This window comes from Trichomycterus rosablanca, chromosome 1 (assembly GCF_030014385.1).
Source record: "Trichomycterus rosablanca isolate fTriRos1 chromosome 1, fTriRos1.hap1, whole genome shotgun sequence".
Taxonomy (NCBI): Eukaryota; Metazoa; Chordata; class Actinopteri; order Siluriformes; family Trichomycteridae; genus Trichomycterus; species Trichomycterus rosablanca.
The window spans coordinates 75235035-75257771 of NC_085988.1; the positions used below are offsets into that span (position 1 = coordinate 75235035).

The 22737-nt window shown below is 41.2% G+C and overlaps 1 protein-coding gene across 3 annotated transcripts in view; it reads right to left on the reverse strand.

The window, feature by feature from the left end:
* Positions 1 to 22737, reverse strand: part of dgki (diacylglycerol kinase, iota) — a 143181-nt gene that overhangs the window by 71387 nt on the left and 49057 nt on the right. For all 3 annotated transcript variants that reach the window (XM_062996421.1, XM_062996420.1, XM_062996422.1), the window contains exons 2-6: positions 13712 to 13820; positions 4367 to 4462; positions 2366 to 2440; positions 877 to 933; positions 690 to 755 (exon numbers count right to left, since the gene is read on the reverse strand). In XM_062996421.1, the coding sequence (XP_062852491.1) occupies positions 690 to 755; positions 877 to 933; positions 2366 to 2440; positions 4367 to 4462; positions 13712 to 13820 (403 nt within the window). The remainder of the gene's footprint in view (positions 1 to 689; positions 756 to 876; positions 934 to 2365; positions 2441 to 4366; positions 4463 to 13711; positions 13821 to 22737) is intronic.

Sequence of the window (22737 nt, forward strand, 5' to 3'; positions counted from 1 at the left end):
ATTTCCTATACTTCTGACAATAGAACCTAAAGAGATACTTAAACTGGTTTTATTTATTTTGCCTAATAATAGTCATTATTATGGTTTAATAGTTTAATTACTGTGGTAAATATTCATGATCAGGACAGGTCACACTGCTTCTTTCACCAGCACAAGCCAATAAACAGGAAGCTGCTTCCCTGAGATTTGATTTTGTTATAATTATCTGAACCAATAAATTTTTTTTTCTATTTTATTTATGCATTTTCTCACATTTTGTCTTCCACTGCTGGGGGACCCCTGATTGCAGTCGAGGTGGGTCTATTGCTGCTCATGCCTCCTCCGACCCACATGCAGCCCTTAGCAAAACACTTTTTCAACCATGCATTCTGCACATGTGCCTCTCTATCTGCTAATCAGGGTCCTTACACAGTGTTTGAAGTCATCAGTCCGGTCATCCCACCCTAGCAGAAATGTGTCTGCTGCAGGCACTGCCAATTATGCCCGCTAGATGGCGCCCAGACGACCGGTGGTAACGCCGAGATTCAAACCGAGGAGTTCAGAAAAACCAGTGTTATCATGCATGCACTACAGAGCCTGTACAATCAACACTGTATCCTAACGTCTCCTATAAAATATAAACCATGTAAACATAACATACAGAATACTCTTCAAATATTTTGCAGTTTTTGCATTATTTTGTGACCTACCTTACCACACTGGCGACATTTTCCCTCTTGCCGTCGTCGATGGACCCAGTGATGTCTCAATACATTCTGTTTTTAAACACAGAAAGACTTGCTGAGTTTATTTATTCTACCTTCATTTAATCTACACTGCAGTAAAGTGTTTATGTCCAGAGTTTATTGTAAATGTCCAGTACAGTGTTAAACTTACATCACGGAGGCTTCGAGAATTTCCATCTCTAAATGTAGGCTTACAACGAAAGTTGATCTGCATGCAAAAGAAAAAAAAATTATAAGTAGTTTTTATCTCTCAATGTAGAATTAACTCATTACAACTGTACTATGTGGAATGGATGTAAAATTATTTTAGCTACAACAATTGTAAATATTTGGGCTACCTTGGCCAATTAATACTTATTTGTTAAATTCTAAGGTGAAAAGAATAAATTTTATGTAAATGTTACTTCACAGTTATGCAAAGTTCACACTACACAACTGGATCTCTTGTAATCGGGAGTCTTTCAAGTCGGTGTGGCTTTCACACTATACGACTGATCGGCGATAGGGGGTTTCACACTACACGATCTATCACAAACTGAAATCGCAGGTGAGCTTCTCTGGTCTCCCAAACTACGTTTTGTCACGAAAACAAGCGTGAGAAGTGACGAGGGGTTTAATGATACCACGTCCAAATAATGAATGGCAACAAGTAGTGAGAGATCAAAGTTTCTGCGCTGATGTGCACCGTAAAATCAAGTAGGAGAAATAAATGAATGTGAGTGGATTGGGCTACGTGGCCAGCAGGGATTGATTGTTCTATAGTGAGTTGGAGGTTAATAAATATTTTTTGCAATATAACGTTGGTGTTATGTTTTGTAGAGAACGATAATGTCAGAAATATTGTAAAACTTGAGTGTGTGCCCCGGTCCCACCGTTTTTGAACTCCCCCCCTGCGTTTCCCCTCACCCCGTATCTTGCGTTCTCATTGGCTGTTCGACACTGCACTCATTGCCAGTCGGCCGACTCATATCCAGATATCTAGCATGCTAGATATTTATCTTCAGCCACCTGAATCGAGTTGTTGAGTATTTAACACATAGCGACTGAGAGCCGAGTTTCAATTGCAGAGTTTCGATCGCCGAGCGAACGCTGAGTTGCTCCTGATCCGGCAAATCTAGCGTCGACCAGTTGGCGATCGAAAATCACGGCAAAAATCATGTAGTGTGAACTAGGCATTACTTTATACTAATTAAACCTATAGAATAGTAAATGGGAGAACTGCAGGGGTTTGGACACCCTTGAAGCTTCATTCAATCATTCATTGTGTGTTTTACTACCAATTTATCCTATTTAGGATCACAATGGGTGCAATTCACGTTCAACACCCCAGACAGGTCATCAGTCCATTACAGGGCAAGCACACACACACAGGGCCATGGAGCTTCAATTAACTTGACTTGTGGAAAATAACCGGAGCACCTAGAGGAGACCCACTCAAACAGAAACCTGGGAACTAAACCCTTGACCTTCTTGCTGTGTGGTGACAGTGCTAACCACCAAGCCACCATGCCACCCCTTCTAAAACATTTCAGAATTCAATAAATTGGAATCATTATGGAGGTTCAAACCATGCAGGACTTTCCATGAATTGTGCCCAAATGTTTACATTCAACTGTATTAGGTAACAATTACATGTCTACCTTGTCGAGCTGCTCAATGCAGGCCACATGAACAACGATCTTACACGCTGCACACTTTCTTCGGGGAGTCGACTTCTTAAAAAAAAAAGAAAACAGACGAACAAAAACAGCACATAAACCATTGCAAACAAATTAGCAACCAACTGACGTATCTAGTATAGCTATTGAACTATAAACATTATTTTCCTACTTGATGCTTGACAGAAATATTTTTTTCATAGCAAAATTTTCACCACCACCTCAGTGTTCAGCTCAAACAAATGCCTGACCAAAAGCGAGCACTGATTTACTTGTCTGCTTTATCCTCTTTAGACTAAAAGCCTCTCCAGCTTTTAGCTCACACAAGCTGCTATTACCTCCTGAAAAGAAGTGTCACTGCAAAAGGTTACATAATGAACCTCTGACGAGTTACTCCCCATTTCAGCCTGTTTAATAAATTGCCTGGGAAATTTTTCACCAACCTCTTGACTTGCTTATTAAATAAAATGTTATGAGTTTATGGAGTTATGGAGGTCTGTCTTACTCAAAATCTTTCCAGTTTCTAAATAATGACTGTAAGTTGCTGATGCACTAAATGTTTAAGTAGGGCACATGTACTGCATATCATGTTACTTTTGGGATTTCAATGATTTCTGCAATAATGATTTTTCTCATGATTTTAGTGCGTCCAATTTTTACCCAATTGCGTTATGCTTCCTCTCTACTGGTGCTGACCCCTGCCCCGATTGAGGAGAGCGAGACTGTCACACGCCCCTCCCCCTCTGTGCGCAGTAGCCGACTGCATCTTTTCACTTGCACGAGGAGAGTTCATATGCAAATCAGCTTTGTGCACAGAGAGCCACACCCTGATCAGCATTATTATACTCTGTGCAGGCACCATCAACCAGCCAGCAGAGGTCGTAATTGCACCCATTATGAGTCCCTATCCGGCTTTATCCTACCCTATAAACAACAGCCAATCGTTGTCCATGCAACCACCCAGCCCAGCCATATGGCAGAGCTGAGATTCTATTTGACGTATTCGAAATCCCAGCTCTGGTGTGCTAGCGTATGTTTCCGCTGCGCCACCTGAGCAGCCTTGTAGGACTTTTAATATTTTTTTGTCATTTATTTGTTTTCCAAAGATATGATGGATCCAAAAAAAAATTTTAATTAATGATTTAATCTAAACTGACAGAGAACTCTTTTTTGTTTGGTTAATGCTGGAACTGAGAGCGCAGCTACAGAATTCTATTTCTCGCCAAATTGTGTGTGATTGTCAAACTTCTGGGTACACCACGGTTCTAAACCCAACAGGAAATATTTTAATGCTGAACTATTATGACCTCTGCTGGCTGATTGCTGGTGCCTGCACAGAGTTGAGAATAATGCTGATCAGGGTGTGGCTCTCCGTACACAAAGCTGATCCACATATGAACTCGCCTCATGCAGGTGAAAAGATGCAGTCAGTACTGCACATGTGTCGGAGGGGGCGTGTGTCAGTTGCGAAGCTCCTCAGTCAGCAGTGGAGGGTTGTATTGGTAGAGGTGAAGCGTAAACTCAGTGTGACACTGTTAAGGTAATGCCACACCCACTTGGACCTGACTGGTGTATACATAGTGTTATTTTAATTTGTTTAACACAAGGGATCATGGGTGTGAGGTTTTCTGGTAATGTGCCATCTCTGTGTTGTGTTTAGCTTGACATGTGACTGCATCATGTGAATGTCTCCATTATGCCCAATAAAAGCCATAAAGTATAAATCCAGACCTTGACTCTTTTGTCTCAGTTAATCTAGCTTCAGTGTTACACTATAAACCACTCAGTTATCATTTAACCATTAATTAATGATAAGGACAGTTTATAGAAATTCTACAAAAACAGGATATTAGAGTAAATAATGTTTTTTTTCATCATGGTATTCATAGTTCTGCTACTTGTTGCCCAAAGGTTAGTAAATGCTCTCTTATGAGCACTTATGTTCTTCATCTGTTTATCTGTGTTATCGTTGGCTCTACTCACTGAAATCTTGACCATGCACGTCTCTTCGCCCAGGTAACAAAGCTCTCCAGAGCAGTTGGTCTCCAACCACAGATGCTCCCCATTGATGGCATTTTCCTACACAAAACACACACACATATCTTATACTTGACATATAAAAGTACATGCGAGGGCTGTTCTGTATTCCATATAGAAGAACAAACACTGTATAGTTCATACATATAGGTTAAGAACCCTTGCACAGATGCAGTGGTGGGGCTTCAACCATCAACCTTTATGTCAACCGTTAAGTATCTTATTTACTGAGCTACCACTGTCCAGAAACTCTTACCTACAAGTGACACAGGGTTAGGGTTTGATCCTGAGCGAGTAGTCCCCATTGGTCCAACACCCCAGTCCAACACCTTAAACTCTCAGCCATTGCAGCACAGTGTTCCCTGCTCTCCTACTGGCTGTTTCTATTCATGGAGATTTCAGCTAGTTGCTGGGAACTGAATGCGACATGACTGAATATTTTTTTCTCCCTTTTTCTCCCGATTTTTGCGCGTCCAATTTATACCCAATTGCATTACGCTTCCTCTCCACTGGTGATAACCCTCGCCCCGAATAAGGAGAGCGACACTGACACATGACCCCTCCAACACATGCGTAGTAGCCAACTGCATCTTTTCACCTGCACGAGGTGAGTTCATATTCCAATAAGCATTGTGCATGGAGAGCCACACCCTGATGCTAGCTGGCGCCCAGCCGACCGGTGGCAACGCCAAGTTTTGAACCGAGGAGTTCAGAATCGTGGCGCTGGTGTGCTAGTAGAATATCCCTCTGCACCACCTGGGTGCCTCGTACCACCACTTTATCCTATGTAGGGTCACAATGGGTGCGATGCACTTGGCGAAAGGTTCATATGAGTTCATATGCCGATTAGCATTGTACACGGAGAGCCACACCCTGATTAGCTTTATTCCACTATGCAGACGCCATCAATCAGCCAGCAGAGGTCGTAATTCGTTTAGTTATGAGTAGTCCCTATTCGGCTTATCCTACCCTATGAACAACAGCCAATCGTTGTTCATGCAGCTGCCCAGCCGGGTGGCAGATCTGATATTCGATACGATGTATTCCAAATCTCAGCTCTGGTGTCCTAGCATGTTTTACCGCGGTGCCACCTGAGCGACTCATGACTAAATTTTTTTGCATATGCAGGGACTGTTTGGCAAATGGAAACTCGTGCAGAAATGCTGCTGAAAGAAATGCACCCGAACTAGCCACAAATCAAGGGGAAACCCCAACACCTTCCAAAATGAGCTGGCGATTGGAAAATCAAGCTGAATATTGCACAGTGTGCATTGTATATGAGCAGAAGAAAGTCAAGTGGACTGACTTACATAAGCAATTCAGTCTGCCAGATATAATGAGCTACTTGTTATGCATATAAAGATTATGCATATGATTAAACATGGTCTCCCACACAGTATGTATATTCTAGAAAAGCACAAATGCTCACAGAAAAGGTCGTATACACCCACAGACTCACAATCACACACCACTGTTCACTGCAATGAACTCTCCAGGGTGGAATAAACTTCTACAGTGATAAATCTTTTATCAACTGTTCATTTTCATTCCACGCTGGAGATTTTGCTGTACAGAAGTATTTGGTGCATAAAGGCATGGTTTGACAAGTTTGGTATAACAGTGACCTGAAAAGATCATTTGGGATGAACTAAAATGCTTATTGCAAACCAGGCGTCCTCAATCAACATCTGCTTGTCACTTTGTGTTTAAAAAAACCTTTTTTTTAGAAGAGTGGAGACTGTTATAGCAACAAAGGTGGGACCAACTATATATCGATGCACATGGTTTGTGAATAGGATGTCCAACAAGTTTATGGCCATATACCTTTGGACTTTTCAGGTGTCCACATACTTTTGGACATAAAGTGTACACCGACCAGGCATAACATTGTGACCACTGACAGGTGAAGTAAATAACACTGATTATCTCTTCATCACGGCACCTGTTAGTGGGTGGGATATATTAGGGAGCAAGTGAACATTTTATCCTCAAAGTTGGTGTGTTAGAAGCAGGAAAAATGGGCGAGCGTAAGGATTTGAGCGAGTTTGACAAGGTCCAAATTCTGACGGGCAGACGACTTGGTCAGAGCATCTCCAAAACTGCAGCTCGTGGGGTGTTCTCGGTCTGCAGTGGTCAGTATCGCCATCCATGTGGATGTTACTTTGACACGTACCTCCTACCTTAGCATTGTTGCAGACCATGTACACCCACCCTTTCATGGAAATGGTATTCCCTGATGGCTGTGGCCTCTTTCAGCAGGATAATGCTACGATAGGCTACGATATAAGCCATAGCCTAGTGGTTAGGGTACTGAACTAGTAATCAAAAGGTCGCTGGTTCAAGCCTCACCACTGCCAGGTTGCTGCTGTTGGGCCCTTGAGCAAGGCCCTAAACCCTCAATTGCTCAGACTGTATACTGTACTGTAAGTCGCTTTGGATGAAGGTGTCTAAATGCTGAAAATGTAAATGTAAATAATGCGCCCTGCCACAAAGCAAAAATGCTTCAGGAATGGTTTGAGGAGCACAACAACGAGTTTGAGGTGTTGACTTGGCCTCCCAATTCCCCAGATCTCAATCCAATCGAGCATCTGTGGGATGTGCTCCTTGGAGGCCCCACCTCACAACTTACAGGAGTTAAAGGATATGCTGCTAATATCTTGGTGCCAGATACCACAGCTCACCTTTAGGGGTCTAGTGGAGTCTATGCCTAGATGGGTCAGGGCTGTTTTGGCAGCAAAAAGGGTACCAACACAATATTAGAAAGGTGGTCATAATGTTATGCCTGATCGGTGTATATATTAGTGGGGAATAAAGTGTTTAAATAATTTAGTTTTTGTTAGTTAATATACTATTAATTTTCTTATTAATATGCAAGTGGATGGTTCAGAAAGCCACAAATCATCAGTCGGGACAGGGCTCATTAACGGGTACACCACACAATGGGTGTGTTCAAAAACCTAGAGAGCTGCCTTGCTGTCTTACTGCCTACATAGGCAGCTGCCTCAGTAGAGAGGATTATATCAATGACTTATAAGGCAGGTTATTCGAACGCGCTACTGAGACAGCGATTCCATCGGGTTTCGCTTACTAAGCTAACACAGTTAGCATCTTGCCATTCAAACCAATGGGATGGGGTGGCACAGCACGCTAGCATGTCAACTAACATCTCCCTTCGTGTACCGAAAACGGTTAAATTCGCTGACAAGCCCGAACTTGCAAATTTACACAAATTAAAAATCAATAATAATTTATTTACGTTTGAAAGTAACTCAGAGCTGCCGCACTGAATGCTGGGATTGCCTTGATCGCTAAGGACGCTTTCGATGCTCACTTGTTTTTGAGTCAAAATAACATTGAAATTTTAAGATGCCTAACTAGACAGCTTATTAAGGCATCTAGGATTTCGAACAGCCTCATTCTCGGGAGTGCGCGTAGGATGCTGTCTATGTAGAGAGCTCACTAGGTTTTCGAACACACCCAATATTTAACAGCATGCTGTATGTATGAAGCCAGCAGTCACTTAAAAAGAATTGCAGGATGACCAGAAAACCACAGGAACAACTGGAACCAATAAATAATGATCTGCACATCAAACATATTCGTTCCTACAGCTCACCTAAAACTTATCTGCATGTCTAAAAATTCCAGGAAATTCAAACAAATCGGAACACTGGCAAGATGAAATCATAATTAAATTATTTTCTAGCTGCATTTACAGTCTTGGGCATTTCAAGTCATCAAAAGAAAAATATGAAAGGAACAGTGGACCAAGAAACCATAAAGAGATTTTTTTGACCAGTGAAGTAAATTTACTGACGTAAATGCCATTATTATCTAAGAGGGTTATGAAGGATTTTTTTATTTTTTTTATTATTATTTTTATCATTTTTACCCCTTTTTTCTCCCACTTTAGCACATCCAATTTGGTCCCATCAATCATCCTCTCACTAATGCTGGTCCCTGCTCCTGACTGGAGCTGACGAGGCTGCTCCACGCCTCCTCCGACACGTGCACAGCAATCGACCGTCTTTATCACCTACACTTGACGAGTGCAACGAAGCAGAGTACTACGCATGGAGGATCACACCCTCCACCGCACTCCTTTCCATCTCCATGCAGGCACCACCAACCAGCCAGCAGAGGGCGTAATTGCACTAGTCTGAGAGAGAGTCCCCCTCCGGCTTTAAGTCCCGCCCCCTATCTGAACAACAGGCCAATCATTGTTCACGTAGCCACTCAGCCCAAGCCGGCAAGGCAGAGCCGAGATTCGATACCATGTATCCGAGATCTCAGCTCTGGTGAACAGCGTGTGTTTTTACCGCTGCGCCACCTGAGCGGCATGAAGGATTTTTAAATCATCAGTCAGCAGTCTATCGTAGGGAAGCCTACCTTTAGACCAGGGGTTTTCAACCTGTGGGGCGCTCCCAAGTAACTGTTCAGGAGGGCGTGACATTACGAGAATTTTTTATTTATTTATTTATTGATTTTATTTTTATAGTTTTTCCCACTTTTTTCCCCCAGTCAGTACAGTCGGCATTTTTCACCTGCACGAGTTGAGTTCATACACAAAAAGGCACTGTGTATGGAGGGCCACACCTCCATCAGCATTATTCCTCAGCCCTGTGCAGGCGCCAGTTATGAGGACCTATGATCCGACTTTTTACCCCTAACCCTGAACAATAGCCAATCGAAAAACCCCAACTCTGGTGCGCTAGCGTACTTTAGTTTTCTAAAACTAAAGCAATTAATTTTTCACCCATAGGAGACATATTTGATTAGTCTCGCTAACCACGCACACACGCACGTTTAATGTTATCCAGTTCAGTCTGAAAACAGGACCGTTGGCTAGCAAAACTTAAAAATATAGCTAACAGTGAAGATAAAACAATGACTGCTGTTATAGGACATCGGTGTGTGTGTTTCTTTAAGAGAGGTGTATAGCGGGAGATGCTCTGTTGACAATATCGCTATAAGTGATTCAGGAGTCGATTCGTATGAAGCGAAGCTTGTGCACGTTCTGAAATTCTCTCCTCAGTCATCTGTCCATTTTTACTGTTATTAAATAAACGCCAGCTACTACAGAACATTTTGTGTGACTCCCTTTCCTTACTGGTCGGAGGCTTAATTAAACTGGCAATTACCACAGAGCGATAACCAAGTCAGACTCGTTTTGTCCGTGGAGCAAAAAGTTATCTCACTTGAGTTTTCTGTCAGTCAAAGCAGAAAATCCTGAACCAATCAATTACATTGATGTAATTTTGCCTCTACTTGGCTTTGTGAAGTAATGATTTTTGCTCTCATTTACATTAAAAGCAAGTACCGCTTGTCAAGCTAATAAAAGCTAAGTTGAATGGGCCGTATGGAGGGTTGCGGGGGTTTGGGTTTTGGGGGTCGCAAGTTTAAGATCGGCACACGGAAGGGGGCGCATGTCCAAAAAGGTAAAAAAACCCTGCTTTAGACCAACCATATAACCATTTTACAGAAGGAATGGGCCAAAATTTAAAGAAACCACAATGCTACAAAAAGCCAATTATTATAATCTTATCCACTTTTCCGGGAGAGCATTTAAAAAAAAAAAAAATCAGAGTGTGCCTATTTCCACCCACGCTTTCACACAAAACATTTCTAGTTCTGAGATATTCTTAGGTCATCTTGCACTGACTGCATGTTTTAGCTGTTCGAGTGAAGTGAGCTATATTTTAGTTTAACTATTTGTATCACATTTGCTTTCATAATCATTAGTTATCTGGTGATACTCATTCTTTGTTCATGCAAAGATTTTAGTGCCGCTGGCTGCCACACAACCCAAAAGCAAAAAAGAGCCTTTCTCAAAGGTGTTTATTTTTCCACTTAAAACCTGCTAATGCTCCTAGTCATGTTTATGTGCCACGCAGAGATGGGTACTCGAGTCTACTCCCTACACAGTTTGAAGTTCACTTCATTTGAACGTTTTCGTTACCTTTGGATTGGAATCTCACTTAAAATGGTGGAATACCCACGTAGTGCACTTCACAGGAACAACTGGGGTAAATGAAACGCTCCGACAGGATTGGCGCTAATGGTTGAAAGACCTTCTGATTTAAATTTTTAGTAAGAAATGCTGTTATTTGCATTTATTCTGTTTGCGTCACACAGATGACGTGTCAATGAAACGCTTGAGTGGCTTTCTAACAAGTTCATGTTTTACTTCACAACCAGGAAATGTTTGAAGGTTTTTAATTATTAGCACATTTACAAAATTCCATTTCTAATGGGACAACCAACGGTTATAAATTTAATAGAATCTGAAAGAACATAAGTTAAGGTAAGCAGTGGTTAGGATTTATTTTGCTGTGTTTTGGATTTTGGCCGCTGTGCTGTGATATATCGTGCTTTTGTTTTGCAATGAAAACAAAACGAATCAGTTTAAGCTTTTAACTGGTACCTTCTTGTTACAGAAATTACATTCATTTGCACAATGACTAGGGAAGTAAAGGCACTAAGTAAAACAGCAAAATACAGTCACTAAAGACTCGTGACTTGACACAGACTCGTATTTTGTGACTTGTGAACATCTCTGGTGCCACGCCCCTCTCTCTGGAACCACATGTTAGAGGTGGACTTGTTTAGGGTTCCAAGTTGACGCCACTTCGCTATGATTGGACTGAGCTGTGGATCATTCAGTGGTTTGTTATGATTTGTCATGGTTATGATTGATAGTTTGAGAACTCTGATTGCTCATGCACATGCTCTTGTTCACGTTCTTGCTTGTGCTATTGCTTAGAAGTCTTGTTTGGTGTTATAGTCTTGTTCATGTTTTTTTGATATCATTAAACTTTGTGAAACATCTCTGCGTGTGTGTCCACCCCCTCTTGTCACGTAGCCCAGTGATCCCCAACCACCAGGCTGCGGACCGGTACTGATCCATCGGTCATTTATTACCGGGCCGCACAGAAAGAATAAATAATTTGACATTACTACAAAAGCAATGAAAACACTGTTTTTTACGGGTGTTATTGTCTCCAATCACCCCTAGGTGGGAGCAGCGTCTTGTTGCATCGAAAAAAGCTCATTTGGGAGTAGTTCAGTTATTTTATTTTAAATCTTCTTCTTGCTGTGTTAATTCTCTTCTTGCTGTGAGGCAACAGTGCTACTGCACCACCGTGCCACCCCTAACGTTCTGAGAGAGAGCCCATGTTTCTTTAGTGTAAGCACAAGGTTTACCTATTAACTTTGTACACACATTTTTATACACAGTTATTGTGTTTTTTTCCTATTTTATTTATGTATTTTCTCCCATTTTCTCCCAAATTAGCGTAGTCAATTTGTCTTCCGCTGCTGGGGGATCCCTGATTGCAGTCAAGGTGGGTATATTGCTGCTAACACCTCAGACGACCCGTGTGCAGCCCTTAGCGGAACCCTTTTTCACCCATGCATTCTGCACAGACGCCTCTCTATCTGCCAATCAAAGTCACAGCGTTTGAAGACCATTCCCACATAGTCCGGTCATCCCACCCTAGGAGAAACGTGTCCGCTGCAGGCACTGTTAATTATGCCCGCTAGATGGCGTCCAGCCTAACGGTGGCAACACCAAGTTTCGAAGCAAGGAGTTCAGAATCTCGGCGCTGGTGTGCTAGAATATTCCGCTGCACCACCTGGGCGCCATAGTTATGTTTTTTAACATTACAAGTGTTAGGTAGGTCTCTAATTTTATGCACATGCTGCAGTTCATTCATCAAGTTTAAAATAATAGTGCATTTACATTTGCAGGAACATTTTATTTAATAAAACAGTTTGTTGCAGAGATTATATTTATATTTATTCCTTTAAAAAATCAACCAAAATGTGTCCAGATCTTTGCACTTAATCCTGACTGTAGGCCAGCTGTTACTAGGGATGGGCAATATGACAACCAGGGTCACTAAATACGCAAAAGGATTACTGTATTCATAACATAACAAATCACACCACATTACTTCTGCTTTCAACTCACTGCTGGCATGTTGTTAAATATTGTGTCATGCACCTCACTGGGCATGATTAGTGGTTGCATAACCTTTCCATTTGCGTATTTCTGAACCAGTGGTAGTAACAGATGTTTACAGTGTTACAGTGGTTACACTCAGGTGGCACAGCGGCCTAATGTGCCAGCCCACCATCACTCAAATCCGTGTTTAGGTCTCAGCTTTGCTATAAAAGCGCTGCGCACCCACACAAGCTCTGTTGCAACTGAGAAATATCACAGACTGTAAAGCATGACTCTCCTTACACAATACTGCTCTCTGTGTGACAAGAAGTCAGAGACTGCACACGTGTTAGTGAGGATGCATGATAGTCAGTCAGCATGGGGGTCAGCAGTGTTACACCTGAACAATTGGGTATGACTAGATTGGGAGGAAAAGGGAATATATGCAAAAACAAAAAGTAAAAATTAAAACAATGGCTGTAGCTCTACGGCTAATTATTTTGTATCTGAGAAATTACAAGGAAGTTACAAATCACTGCTCCTGGAGTGTGTTTATGTGCCACACCCCTCTCCCCAGGAGCATATGTTAGAGAAGTTTTGTTAAGGTTGGCAAGCCAATGCCCCCTCACTGTGACTGTCTCCGGCTAATTACCCACAGCTGCACCTCGTCTGAGGTAATAAACTCATTGGATTTAGGAAGGCAGCTTGGGAGCAGTCTTTGAAGATGAATTTGACTTTGCTCTGCCATGCTCTTGTCCGTTAGTCCATGCTCTTGTCTATACTCTTGTTTATACTCTGGTTCATGTTTTGCTCAGGTTTATAAGTCTCGTTTAGGGTTAGTCATGTTCAAGTTTTGTGTTAGTTAGTTCATGTGTAGCTTTAGCATTAGCATAGGTTTCATGTTTCATGTGTGTTTAGCTTAGCAATTAGTTTAGTTAATGTGTTTGTGAGTCTTGTCTTGTGTCCTTGTGTCTTTTGTTATTATTAAAACATCTTGTTAGACCATCTTTGCAAGTGTGTCTGCCTTCTTGTCTGGTCCTCTTGTCTGGTCTTAGCCCAATCCGTTACATGCACAGTCTGTCATCCTCCATTTCAACCATTAGTGGATCAGAAGTGAGTAATAGATCAACTAAAAATCATTAACAGTGATACATTAAATAAACTGACCCCTTCAAATAAAGTGTTGCTATATCTCCATGACATTTGCATTTTAAATCAGTCACAGTCATGTGGATGTGCTGCATTTAGGGAATGTGATTGGAGTGTGTCCTCTAAGTGTTGTTATTGCGTTTTTCCCCTTAGTGTTTGATATGGGATAATGTATACAGGTAGTGATAGTAACTTACACTCCAGTCAACCGTAGCTCGCAGCTCCTTGGCGGGACCGTTAGTCACACAGGGTAAGGGCTTTTGAACCGGAGCCAGGTGCTGCAGACCCGAGCGGGATATGGCTTTCCTTTAACACACACAAGAAAAAACACACATTTTGGTTAGGTCATCCTGAAATGATTTAAAATAATTTAAAATATTTTAATATACACTGTTTATTAATAAGCTTCTCATTAAAATGGTTTAGTATTCTTCAATTGGGTACTAAAATAAACTAAAGAAGAAGGTAAATTTATTCAGTCATTTATTTTCATTAACTGAACTATTCTTGTCATAGTCGCAGTGGGTCAGACTCCACCTAAAAACACTGAGCACAAAAAAAATGCTGTGCTGTGCTGGGGTGGCAGCATTAAGAAGAGAGATGAAGCACGACTGGACAAACTGATTAGGTGAGCTGGTGCAGTGGTCGGCATTGAACTGGAACCACTGGTAACAGTGGCAGAAAGGAGGACACTGTGTAAACTTTCTTCCATCATGGACAATGTCAGTCACCCACTACATACAGTTATCATTAAACAGAGGAGCATGTTCAGTGACAGGCTGCTGTCACAGAGCTGCTCCACGGACAGGCTTAGAAGGTCCTTCGTCCCCAGAGCCATTAGGCTCTACAACTCCACCAGGCAGGGACGGCTGGCTGCAGCTAAAGACTGACGGTCCTAATGTGTGTACGTACAGGTATGCACATGCATGTGTATATGTATATATATGTGTATGTATTTGCATATGTGAATATGTGTATATGTATGTACAGTGTATCACAACAGTAAGTACACCCCTCACATTTCTGCAAATATTTCATTATATCTTTTCATGGGACAACACTATAGACATGAAACTTGGATATAACTTAGAGTAGTCAGTGTACAGCTTGTATAGCAGTGTAGATTTACTGTCTTCTGAAAATAACTCAACACACAGCCATTAATGTCTAAATAGCTGCAACATAAGTGAGTACACCCCACAGTGAACATGTCCAAATTGTGCCCAAATGTGTCGTTGTCCCTCCCTGGTGTCATGTGTCAAGGTCCCAGGTGTAAATGGGGAGCAGGGCTGTTAAATTTGGTGTTTTGGGAACAATTCTCTCATACTGGCCACTGGATATTCAACATGGCACCTCATGGCAAAGAACTCTCTGAGGATGTGAGAAATAGAATTGTTGCTCTCCACAAAGATGGCCTGGGCTATAAGAAGATTGCTAACACCCTGAAACTGAGCTACAGCACGGTGGCCAAGGTCATACAGCGGTTTTCCAGGACAGGTTCCACTCGGAACAGGCTTCGCCAGGGTCGACCAAAGAAGTCGAGTCCACGTGTTCGGCGTCATATCCAGAGGTTGGCTTTAAAAAATAGACACATGAGTGCTGCCAGCATTGCTGCAGAGGTTGAAGACGGGGGAGGTCAGCCTGTCAGTGCTCAGACCATACGCCGCACACTGCATCAACTCGGTCTGCATGGTCGTCATCCCAGAAGGAAGCTGACGCACAAGAAAGCCCGCAAACAGTTTGCTGAAGACAAGCAGTCCAAGAACATGGATTACTGGAATGCCCTGTGGTCTGACGAGACCAAGATAAACTTGTTTGGCTCAGATGGTGTCCAGCATGTGTGGCGGCGCCCTGGTGAGAAGTACCAAGACAACTGTATCTTGCCTACAGTCAAGCATGGTGGTGGTAGCATCATGGTCTTGGGCTGCATGAGTGTTGCTGGCACTGGGGAGCTGCAGTTCATTGAGGGAAACATGAATTCCAACATGTACTGTGACATTCTGAAACAGAGCATGATCCCCTCCCTTCGAAAACTGGGCCTCATGGCAGTTTTCCAACAGGATAACGACCCCAAACACAACCGCCAAGATGACAACTGCCTTGCTGAGGAAGCTGAAGGTAAAGGTGATGGACTAAACCCAATTGAGCACCTGTGGCGCATCCTCAAGTGGAAGGTGGAGGAGTTCAAGGTGTCTAACATCCACCAGCTCCGTGATGTCATCATGGAGGAGTGGAAGAGGATTCCAGTAGCAACCTGTGCAGCTCTGGTGAATTCCATGCCCAGGAGGGTTAAGGCAGTGCTGGATAATAATGGTGGTCACACAAAATATTGACACTTTGGGCACAATTTGGACATGTTCACTGTGGGGTGTACTCACTTATGTTGCAGCTATTTAGACATTAATGGCTGTGTGTTGAGTTATTTTCAGAAGACAGTAAATCTACACTGCTATACAAGCTGTACACTGACTACTCTAAGTTATATCCAAGTTTCATGTCTATAGTGTTGTCCCATGAAAAGATATAATGAAATATTTGCAGAAATGTGAGGGGTGTACTTACTTTTGTGATACACTGTATATGTGTATGTATATATATGCTACACTGGCCCAACTCATTGTGCCATATTTGTCACGTCACTTTACTATTTAATAATTTAATTGCTATTCAATCTTTATACTTGAAACTATACCTCATGCATAGTCATTACAGTTACCAGTTATCCATTTTATGTAATGTACAAGAACTACTCAGTTCTACTTTTTCAGTTTGCTTTTGTTTTTTACTGTACTGTTAATTATTTGTTGAATAATACTACTAGGGCTTTAATTTCCTTTGGGATCAATAAAGTATCAATCAATCAACCAACCAACCAACCAACTAACTAAAAATACACCCTGGATAGAGCGTCAATCCAATACAGAGTATTCCCCAACTCACAACCAGGAGCAATTTAGAGCAGACAATCCACGTTTAATATGTTCTGTAGGTGTGGTGTGTTTTACTGAGATGTAGGTTTACGTTATAAGTAAAAAAAAATAGTTTGTTTTTGCTTAAAAAAAATTCATAAGTGTTTCAAACTAAACCAGCAAATAATAAAAAAAACAAAATAAATACATTTAAAACAATAAAACTATAGAATAATTGAATAAACATTCATATCATTACATGAACAAAATAAAGCAGGCAAGCAGAAACATCATAACATGGTCACCTCACAGCAAGAAGGTCCTGGGTTCAATCCCCAGGTGGGGCGGTCCGGGTCCTTTCTGTGTGGAGTTTGCATGTTCTCCCCGTGTCTGCGTGGGTTTACTCCGGGTGCTCCGGTTTCCTCCCACAGTTCGAAGACATGCAAGTGAGGTGAATTGGAGATACTACATTGCCCAAGACTGTGTTCGATATAACCTTGTGAACTGATGAACCTTGTGTAATGAGTAACTACCGTTCCTGTCATGAATTTAGTGTAAAACATGACATTAAAATCCTAATACACAAACGAACACCAACATGGCCAAATCCAGAAGTAAGTCCCTATCTAAAATCTAACCTTTATATATTTATTTTTTGTTTGTTTGTTTGTTTATGCATTTTCTCCCTTTTTAGCTCGTCCAATTGCCAGATTGTATCATGCTTCCCCTACATCAATGCCGATCCCCACTCAGATTGAGAAGAACAAAGCTAACCCACGCCCCTCCGACACGGGCAGCAACCGTATGCATCTTGTCACCTACACTTTGACGAGTGCAGTGCAGCTCAGCACTGTGTACGGAGAGACACACCCTGACAGCACACTTTTTTTTATCTCTGTGCAGGCGCCATCAGTCAGCCAGCAGAGTCGTAATTGCATTAGTTATGAGATAGAAACACTATCCGGCTTAATCCCACTACTATCTGAACAACAGACCAATCGTTGTTCATGTGGCAGCTCAGCCCAGCCGGCAGGCAGAGCTGAGACCCGATACGATGCATTCGAGATCCCAGCTCTGGTTCCAGCATGTGTTTTTACTGCTGCGCCACCTAAGCGGCCTATTTAAAAAATGTTTTAAGTGCTTGCTGTGGCTCTACAGCAAATTTTGTACCTGAGAGGTTAAAATAGTTCACAGAACTTATATTATTATTATTGCAATTATTATCATTCTGATTAGTGTTTCTTCAGAAATTATAGCTTATTTATTGCTCCTACAGTTGTATCCATTCATCTTATTGCAAGCCTTTCTTTTCCTCTTTTACCTTCAACTCATCCAGGCATAACTGTCCTTCACAATGAATTGGTCTTCTTACAATGTATCCAAAATAAGAAAGCGTCTGTTTACTTATCTGTGCTTCGAGTAAAAAGTTAAGTTTCAGTTGATTAATTATCTATTGGTTTGTCATCTTAAAAATATAGAATCTTTTATATTTATTTTATATTCCATCCAGTAGCACTCCTAACTGATGAAGCACCACTGTTTACAAGTGAGGCTATTCACAGCCCCACACGGAGCTGTTAACAGAGCTGACAGGACAGGAAGTTTTCATCAACAGACCAGAAACAAGAGTATTTGTGAATAGAACAGAGAGCCACAGTCAGTGGTGGGGCTCCAAGTGATGACTGCATGTACTAATCTGGGCAATCAAACTGCAAATAACACAGACTTCTAACTAAAAGAATACGTTTCAATTTACATATAAATTTCCCAAATGAATTCATTTTTAATCTCCACTTTATCCTGGGTTCTGTATCCTGGTTACTGGCTGCAAATTGTGCTGTTCCATTGCAGGGATATTCATCAAACCTTCTCTACCTTTAGTGGGTTGGAGGAAACCAGAGTGCCCAGAGAAAACCTCACCCAGAGACGAGGAGAATGTAATGTGTATGTAAATTGAAATGTATTCTTTTAGTTAGAAGTCTGTGTTATTTGCAGTTTGATTGCCCAGATTAGTACATGCAGTCATCACTTGGAGTTCCAGCATTAACTGAAGCTCCTTACAGACAGTGATGGAGTTAAATATTAAACATTTAAATGTTTACTGTCAAATACTCCAACACACTCTATCTGCCCAAACTGCTCAAATGCCCTTAAGAAAAACGATGTATGATGTGATGATAGTGTGATACTTTAAAAGGTAATGTGTGGGGTTCGAACAAATTAATGGCACATAAACATTCCTAGCTCACAGCGGAGAAAGTGGATAGTAAGGGATAGCACAGGAAGACTGGTTGTCACAATATGGCAAGCTGCTTCAGAAGAAACCCAGAACAATAACCTGAGTGGGCTAGCCACTCCTTTGACCGGTGCCTGTGTGGATCCAAACGTGAAAGCTGTTCCGGAAAGGGCTTATCTGTTAAGACAACTTCTGTCGTGACAGCTATTAAGTCCCAGGATGCAGACTGGGTTCCGAGTAATAATAAAAGAGAGAGTGCCTGCATCACAGACTGAATAGAGCCCGGCATCACATAAAGATGTCAATCATCCGTGCCTCCATGCCCCCTATGCTGGCCATAAATGGCATGGCCGATAGGCATGATTCTGTGGACCCGTCACAGTAGGTTAAACTGGCTACTCTAAATTATCTCCCAATGTAAGTACGATTTTGAACAGGTGAATGTGTCATGTTCTTAGATCGACTGGTCCCTATGTTTTGTATTGCACTGTGTATTTCTGCTTTATGTCCATTGGTCCACCAGATCCACCACAATCCTGATCATGATCAAGCATTTACTGAGGATAAATACAGTATAATGAATACATCCTGTCATTACTGATATATTTATAACAAAATGACACACAAACAGACATGATGAGCATTTTTGGCTTCTGTCATAAACAAAAAGATCCACACCAATCTGTTACAGTTTGCCTGGCTAACAAGCTCCCATCATTCTTTGCATGTGAATGAGACTCTGCCTCATATGGTATTTAGCAGCAGACATTAACAGCATCGGTTGGTGTGTGTGTGTGTGTGTGTGTGTGTGTGTTGCAGTCAGGAGTCTGTACGAGTAAGCATCATGTGATGTGTTTTTAGTTTCTCTTATTATGCCTCTAAAAACACCTTACATAAAACCCTCAAGGTGCAATTGATAATATTGAACACTTCTTACAACAGTAATGAATGTGTTACTGTGAATAATTGTAGAAGACAATGACAGAATTGTTGAAAGAATTAAGAAAACAGCTTATTATAGTGTGTTTATACTAGGTATGTAACGATGCACCACAAGACAGTTAATAAACAATTAAAAATTCCACGATTTAAATCGATTTGACATGTAAAATGAATCAATGTTCACTTTAAACAGCAGAGGGCACTGGCGCTATACACCTCGCCTGGTTGACGTCACTGGCGCTATACGCCTGGTTGTCAGATTCGGTTTTTTTCAGCCAAATTGGGCTTAATTCAAAATTGTAATTATTTAGATAAATAAAAGATAAGCACAAATACATTATTGTATTTTATTTTTTTAAGAGAAATAATAAAAGGAAACTTTGTCATAATTTGTCTTCAATTTCAATAAAAAAAATCTGGGAAAAAAAACATACTGTGAACCCAGTATCATGAATTGTATCGCATCATGGGTAAGGTGTATTGTTACGTCCCTAGTTTATACTTGTAGTTTGGTTCCCTTGGTCCAGACCAAATAAAAAAGTGACACATTGTTATATTTCAGTCCTGGTTTGCTTAGCGTTCACACTTTCCGCCGGGAGCTTCGTTTTCCTCCCACACTTTACTAGACGTGTGTCCTTTTCCATGCTCAAGTGCTCTAAATACTTTCTATATATTTTCTATAGCAGGTCAGCGCTGAGCTATGTATGAGACAATAATAGCAACGGAAGGCCAACAGGACAAAAACACACAAGCGTGGTGGGCTGGACACCCAACACCCTGCTGCTGAAATGTCCAACTGCTCGTCTAAAATTATTCTGCTCACAAAGAACAGAAGAGTCACGTTACAAGCCTGCTGGTAAAGCAAACCATGGCCCAAGCCATACATACTTCACACACACACACACCTTCAGCAGTTATAGAGCTAAGAATAGAAGCACAGTGGCTAACGGATGTACTGAAAAATGCCTGTGTCATGACATGTTATTGTAAAACCCCACTTACAAAAATTCACCCTCAAAACACACACAATTATGTGATACAGACATATAAAATAATTCCAATAACTTTCCTGAATAATTGTAAACATCAAATTAACTGGTTATTAATTAATTGGTTGTAAAATTGGTGTATAAATTGGTGACGATCACTTTGCATTAGTGCGTTTGGCTATTTTAACTTCAGTAATTGCTAAAGAATGCACCAACGTAAAACAATCCAGCCATGAAATCTCTATAAATAAATATTAGTAGTAAAAGGGTCCTACTAACAAGCTAAATGACCTTCACTATGACAGGATTCCACCTTAATGACAAGGCAGTTTATCAAATCTGTGCCCTGGGCTATGTGTAACAAGCCCACCTGGTATGGATCTCAACAGTGTGGCTCAGTTACAGATTCTTGTCCTTTTGTCTTCCCAAAAATAGCCGGCAGAGGGGGCATGGAGGCACAGATAATTGTTGGTCCTCTCAGTCAACTGTGCCTAATTTTGCAATACCTCGATCCAGGTGGAAGTGTTTCTCTTTATTACGGTTTCTTTCTCACAGATTTGCCAGCTCCTTGGTTGGTCTCTTGAAACTATAACTGCAGATTTACCATATTTAAAGAAAACTAGAGCACCAACTGTGTGTCAGGTTTTATTATTTAACATTTACCTCAAAATAATGTTGAAGATAAATGGAAGTAAACCCATGCTGTTTTGTTTCTAATAATTAGAGAAGTGAAGACTATTATGGCAGCAAAGGAAGACCAACTTCCTATCAATGCCTATGGGTTTGATATAAGATGTTCAACCATTCCATATGAATATTGTGCTTTGGTCTGACAAACATTTTGGAGTCAAATTGCACTAAACCAACTTCCCCATGAATGACAGAACAAAAGAAAAGGAAAAGCAGTTTCATGGTTGTTTCATAGTTTCAATGTCTCTTTTATACTGGAGATTTCATCATCGTTGAGGGCACCAGTATTTAGTAACCCATATTGTCACAATAACAGATAAAAGATGATGCAGACATGGTGTAGATGAAATGCTTTGTTCAGACTATTGAAATGTGATTTTGTTGATGGACAATAGTGACTACTACAATACCTGAATGGAAAATGTCTTTTAAAAACAATTAACTGCCTGCGTTTGTTTACACTGGCGGTGCATGACAGAGCAGTCAGGGACATGGCATTATAGTTCCAGAGGAGATACCATAGCAAAGCAATGAGGCCAGTAACTATTGTTAGACTCAATATTTCACTTCAGAAACATTAGCCCACTAACACAAACATTTTCACTATAACAGACTATAATGGACCAAACACCTGATCTGTACTGCTGTGTACTGTATTGTAAGACTCGCTACATTATACAAGTCTATGAATGCATTAAGACAATAAGCATGCGTAAGTAAAAATAAACCTCAATTAAGGGGGAAAGTTGTTTATTGAAAATTATTGTGTTAGGTTCTTTGATTGTCTCTTACATCTGTATTTTAAATTAAATTATGAACATAAATGGCAATCATGTTTTTCATGAAAGTATAGATGTAGACTTTTTAAAGATGTTAACAAATAAATACATCAAAGAGTACTGCGGCACTGCCATCCAGTTGGGCTGGGCAGCTATATGAACAACGTTTGGCTGTTGTTCATACAGGGTGGGGAGCCTGATAGGAACCTCATAACTGATGCAATTATGATGTCTGCTGGCTAATTGATGGCATCTGCACAGTGGAGTGGAGGCTCTCCGTGCACAAGGCTGATATGCATGTGAACTCGCCTCATGCAGGTGAAAATATGCAGTCGGCTACTGCACACGTGTCGAAGGGGACGTGTGTCACTTTGGTCTACTCAATCAGGGGCAGGGGTCAGCACCCATAGAGAGGTAGCATAATGCAATTGGGTAAAAACGGGATGCACTAAAAATCTGGAGAAAAAAGGAAGAAAATGCATTTTAAAAAAAGTACTGCGGCACTGCAGTAAAAAGCTGGTATGCTGGTGTATTCCTAGTGTATTCCTGCCATGCTCCTAGTGATTTCAAGTATCTCTGCCATCCAGCCGGGCTGGGCACCTACATTAACATGTTGTTCATATAGGCTGGGGGCTGGATAGGAACCTCAAAACTGATGCAATTACGACCTCTGCTGGC